This window comes from Otolemur garnettii, unplaced genomic scaffold (genome assembly GCF_000181295.1).
Source record: "Otolemur garnettii isolate 467f Iridium unplaced genomic scaffold, OtoGar3 scaffold00122, whole genome shotgun sequence".
Taxonomy (NCBI): Eukaryota; Metazoa; Chordata; class Mammalia; order Primates; family Galagidae; genus Otolemur; species Otolemur garnettii.
The window spans coordinates 1,185,165-1,191,164 of NW_003852517.1; the positions used below are offsets into that span (position 1 = coordinate 1,185,165).

The 6,000-nt window shown below is 40.4% G+C and overlaps 1 protein-coding gene across 2 annotated transcripts in view; it reads left to right on the forward strand.

Moving 5' to 3' along the window:
• The window catches only part of CD96 (CD96 molecule), an 89,286-nt gene that overhangs the window by 20,509 nt on the left and 62,777 nt on the right, over nucleotides 1-6,000 (forward strand). For both annotated transcript variants that reach the window (XM_003797684.2, XM_023517851.1), the window contains exon 4: nucleotides 5,499-5,706. In XM_003797684.2, the coding sequence (XP_003797732.1) occupies nucleotides 5,499-5,706 (208 nt within the window). The remainder of the gene's footprint in view (nucleotides 1-5,498; nucleotides 5,707-6,000) is intronic.

Here is a 6,000-nt window from a genome sequence, read left to right on the forward strand (position 1 = left end):
TCTAGATGTTTAAATTTGAGATTTTTATTATAAATGTATCTTCAACATGCTATTCTTTCATATTTATGTTATTTTATAATTAAAAGGCAGGATGGGACTATACACAGTGTTGGCTTCCCATACCTATGAGATGCTTTGATGTTCAGAAAACAAAACTGTAACCTCTTCCCTGATGGCAGCTGATCCTAATTGTCTTTAATCAAAAATAAAGCGCTAGCCGAACTGCAAAGTGTTGACAACCAACAGCAATGATTGGAAAAATATTGTGCTGGTGCTTTAGAAAACGTACGTGAGGAGCTTTGCAAGCAGCTTGCTCTGACATCCCTGACTGGATGGAGAATATGTGGGAGAAATGTGAAGACAGGAAACATTTGGAGATAAAGAAATAGCAATCGATACAGTTAACAGCAGCTATCGAACGAGCGCTGTGCACTCAGCACCAGCTGTGGTCAGCGCAGCCAACTCTGGCACGGAGCTGGCTGTAAGGAGTTCGGGCCAGCATGGAGATGAGATAGCAGCATTCCTCAATCATATCGATTGAGCATCCCCAATCTGAAAATCCAGACTTTGAAATGCTCCAAAATCTGAAAATTTTTGAAAGCCAACATGCTCCTCAGAGCATTTCAGATTTGGGATTTTCAGATTTAGGCTGCTCAACCAGTAAGGATAATGCGAATGTTTCAAAATTTAAAAAGTCCAAAATATATAATACTCTGGCCTTATGGATAAGGTATACTCAGCCTGTAGTACCAAGGTGCCTCTTCTGGATTAAAAATTCTGATTCTAGGACAAAAGAAAACAAGCCTCAACAAATTATTTTTGAATTTTTCAGATGTTTAAAGGGCATATAATAGCAGTTTGTCATTATCCTATGTAACCCCACTCATCTCTCATCATGTTAACTATTTTATCAAACTCTTGTATGTAATTATACATTTTTCCCCATGGGTCTGGGTTTTATATTTGTTTTTCTTGTGAATTCATTCCTCTCCTCAAGTAGTCTGTGAGCAGAAAAGGCAAAGACTGTCCCTTCTACTATTTTCGTGAGGCCGAATATAGCAAAGTCATTAACAGCGTGACCAATGAAGGGAAATTGTTTTCAAGTCTTGGCTCTACCGCCAGCTGTGTGACCTAAAGGGTAGGGTTGGGATGAATTGAGTAAGACCTCCAAACCTGAGAGCAAAATTAAGGAAGCACAAAAATATCAGTAATCCAGATAAATATTTTAATATAATATTAAAAAATCAAAAGCTAGGGAAAATTCATGATGGAACAATATAAAAATTTTAAATAAAGGCAAACTATTGATTGTTTTGACTTTGATGTCTTTATATTGTTCAGAGAACACTATTTTCTAATCAGCCTCTGGCTCCTAGGCTTCATGGCCATCGAGTCCCCCAAGGTGGTATAAAGGTTGACAGTAACAGAAGAACAGATTGCACAATTTGTGGCTTTATGACTGTCTTAGTCCATTGTGTACATATATAAGTAAATACCTAACTTACAGAGAACAGACATTTATTCTCTCATAATTCTGAAGTCTGGAAAGTCTAAAATTAAGGCACCAGCAGGTTAGGGCCTTGGTCTCTCTGCTTTCACGATGGTACCTTAAATGCTACATCCTCTGGAGAGGAAGAACATTTTGTCCTTATACAGCCGAAGTGCAGAAGAGAGAGAACCTACCTCCACAAGCCATTTTTATAGTGGCATTAACCCATCTCTGAGGGCAGAGCCCTCTTAACCTGACCACTTCCCGTTAGGCTCCACCTTCCTATACTCTTGCACTGGCGATTAACTTTCACCAGGAGTTTTGAAAGGGGCAAAAACGTTCAAACCATAGCAATGACTCTCTATAATTTCTCAATTTAGACAGGCACGTAGTGAACACTCATGAAATAGCAGGTTGATCAAAGATGGGACTGGAGGATAGTGAGTTTGTATTAGTGAACACCTATGAAGCACCAGGACCAGAATAGTGTATTATATACATTAGCTACTTAAATCTACACTCCTCCTTAAAAAATAAGTGTCTACCAAGGTTAGACTCCATAAAGTTTCAGAAATGTGGATTCATATTTTTAAAGATTGGTGATAGTTTTTCTTTGAATAACAGGAAAAGAAAATAAAACCAGGTAGAAATAAAGGCTCTGTACAAGAACCTCTGAGTCTGTTTCCTGCAGATCAGGCTACCTAAGGTCATTATGGTTAGGTAGAAGTTGAGCTTTGAGCTTTGTTCCACAACGCCTACTCACCAAAGTTGGCCAATATTCATAAAGCCTCCTTCCCATCAACAAGTTGCTCATACTTCTGCAATCTATAATGTACTGTGTATAAAGATTTCTGGGTTTTCTTGCATTTCCTTTAAATGTGTCATTCCAGATACTCCGGAAAGTTTTTAAATTTTTTATGGTTTATTTTTGATTAGTATATGTTGTCTCTGAGGCTTATTTGTCCCTTGTTTTGGACATCCTTGTTGTTTGCTCCTGTGACTTAATACTTTCTTACTTTGTGCAACCTTTGAGCAAATTATTTAACCTCAATTTACTCCAGATTGTTTTAAGCAGCAAACAGGGTTAAGACTTGAAGGAGCTTCTCAGAATGCCCAGAATGTAATAGGTGTTAAATAAATCTCATCTATGACTAATAAGAATATAAATTGTTAATAGTGGTCATAGCATAATATTAGTATGATTCCTCCCTCTCCCAGCCCCAGGTCCTTGTTTGCCTGTGCTGGTTTTGCCCACCTCTCTTTCCATTGGCTACATGAAGACAGCCACTCACATGCAGGTTCCTGCCATGGGCCCCTTTATAAATGGGGCTCTAGAATCTCTCAGGATCTCTTTATCCTGTAGATTACAGGCAATCTTGGCAACTGAATCCCATATTTCTCAGTGAAGGAACAAATTTCTCCCATTGCAAAATTCAACTACCCAGAAAAAACAAATCTTTGGATAAGTTGGGGGGGGGTTCTTTTATCTTTTCTCTATCAATTAAAACACGTTGGCCAGTTACACCCTCCTACATAATAAAGAAAAAAGTGGTTTTCTCGCCAGTTTTTTTCTCACCAGTCACCTCAGCGTGTGGCTGCCTTATTCTAAAAATAAAGTAACAGGCCAGCAAAGTGGCTCATATCTGTAATCCTTGCAATCTGAGAGGCCCAGGTGGGTGGATTGCTTGAGTTTAAGAACTTGCGACTAGCTTGAGCCAGAGTGAGACCTTGTCTCTACTATAAATAGAAAAAACTAGCCAGGCATGGTGGTGGGTGCCTGTAGTGCCAGCTACTCTGGAGGCTAAGCCAAGTGGATCTCTTGAGCCCAAGAGTTTGAGGTTGCTGTGAGCTATGACAGCATAAAACTCTACCCAGGGTGACAGAGAGAGATCCTGTCTCAAACACAGACACACACACACACAATGTGACACATGGAAATATTTCAGATGTCAAGTTGTATATCAGATGACTAAGAAATATTTTAAACTCCCAAATCCTTACGAAAAGTCTCCAGCATAATGCAAGAGGCTGTCAAATATACCTTCCTGTGCCAAGGGACCTGCAGGGGGCGCCTGCTTCCTTAATTACTGACTTTCAGGCCAGTGACTGAGCCACATGCTTTCCTCAGTCTTCTGCTATCACCACCTAAGACTTAGGGCTCCTCTGGGGACCCCTGAGGCGTGTAGTATCTGAAAATACAATCTTTCTCCCTGTGTTTTTTTAGTAGTCTTTCTCATTAGGAAGACGGCAGCACACACACTAGGTCCTTCTGTAGGAAGGTATAGAAGTATGTACATTGCTACCGGGTAGGACTTTATTGAGCAGGCGTGATTCTTTGCAGGCTGCAGTGCTGTCTGTATGTAAGGCTGATACCAATCCTAGCCACATTCTGCTAAACGATTGCATCTTACGTAAGGGTTTCCATTAAGAATATTCTGGAATTATATAAATAATTACACTAAGAAGTTCACCTCCGTGTTTCTGCCCACACTTGAATTCACTCATTCACTTGGCTGCCATTTTTCCCACTCTGAATTTTTCTAATTTTTAAAATTAGAAAGGCCATGTCACAGATCTTTGTTTTCATTATTTTATGACTTCCCCCCCATTAAATGTATTCCTGTTCACCCTGCTCCATTTGAGTTCCTTCTATTTCCCTGACACCTGTACACAATGATTCATAATCTTGTTTCAAATTAGGCCAATGGTTCTCAGCCCTGGCTCCCCTGATAACCTTTTTAAAAAATGCCCAGCCTGGGCCTTACCCAAGACTAATATGAATTAGAGTATCTGGACAAGGCATGTGTGCATAGAGTGTTTTCAAAGCAGCTCAATTTAGAATCCTGAGTTACACTAATGGGGTCTGAGGACCCAACCCTTCCTCTACCTATTCTCCCTCAAATTCCTCTCCGGGCCCTTAAGTGAGCACATCCACTGACACTGACCAACATGTGACACCCTCAGGGAGCTTGTCCAAGGAGACGATGAGTGGGAAAGGATAATAGGACTTTTCTGCACAGACCCAATTATGGGTACAGAACAGAGCAGTGTTTTTCAGCCTTATTTTATCTCACGGCACACTTGAACCCATAGTGAAACGTCCAAAGCACACTTAAACTATGTTGATCCAAAAAGAGAGAAAGAGTTTAAAAAAAAACAAAAAGGATATACTTACTGTGCTTTGAATTTCTTTGAAAAAATAATTTAATTAATGATCTTTAAAATTTTTGGCGGCACACCTAAGATCTTATCCCAGCACACCACTTGAAAATTACTGGAATAGAGCAGCTAAGTCTTTCAAATAAGCTCTTATTTCCAAAATTCAGATTCCTATTTGCAGCCTACTCTTGATGTATCCCCTGGGAAGCCAGCACAAACACCGAAATAGGACCAGCACCAGGACCAGGCTGAGGCAAGGAGGTGCCCAGGGCACAAAATGTAATGAAGTTCTCAGTCTCAGCTGCCAACACTTGCAAGACCCCAGGAGTGAGTGTCTCCTCTAATGTTGTGCCCTGTGTGCCCCTTTACCCAGTCCTAGTCCAGGCTCTGGGAAAAACTGAAACGAGACCTTTTCTAAAGACATCCTGGGATAGCTGTAATCATCCAGTTTCACGTGGAGATTTATAAACACAACTAGTACAGTCTTTTCAGCGCATCTTAGTAGTAAGATGTCAGAACTTCCTAAATGAGAATTAGGACCTTCTATTAGGCTCCCCTTTTCACCCCTGAAATCCTACCCCAGATATATGCAGTTTATGGAAGATAAGGAAAGGAAAGGTCTAGTTAGAAAAGTGGCAAATTTCTATGTGTTAAAAGAGTCACAGTAGTTTTGAATTGAAAATCCAGTGTAATGATACTTTCTCTAGTAATATACTAAAATATCTCTTAATTTCAAGTCTTCATTCTTCCTCTTTATTTTATAGAAATAAAAGAATTAATGCATGTGAAATGTCTATTCTAGAATCTGACAGTTGAATGCTAAATAACTGGTAACAACTTTTCTCACCAGGAGAATAATGCAACTCTAGAAACACTTTTCAGCCAAGATCATCTCATCAGCAATTCAACATTATTTAAAGACAGAGTAAAGTTAAGTGCAGACTACAGACTCCACCTCTCTCCAGTTCGAATCTTCGATGATGGCCGGAAGTTCTTTTGCTACATCAGAGTCAGGCCTGGCAAAATCCTGAAGAGCTCTACCAGGGTCAAGGTTTTTGGTAAGGATTTTGTTGTGGACTCTCTACCATCCTCTGGTCAGTATCTTCTGCCTTTCTCACCCTGACTCCCTGAGAGAAGAACTCTGTTTTTCTGGAAAGCACCCACGTAGGGGTATGTGGAACTCCAGAATTCCACATGGAATTTGCCTAATGGTCTTAGTTGCTTGCTGGAGTAAAACCAGTGAGAAAAGGAAGGTGGTAAACATAGCTCCAAGGAACCCTGCAGGCACGTCCTCCCCCTCCCACAAGGCCAGCTGGGGTGAGACGCCATCCAGGTCCAACCCTTCCAGCAAA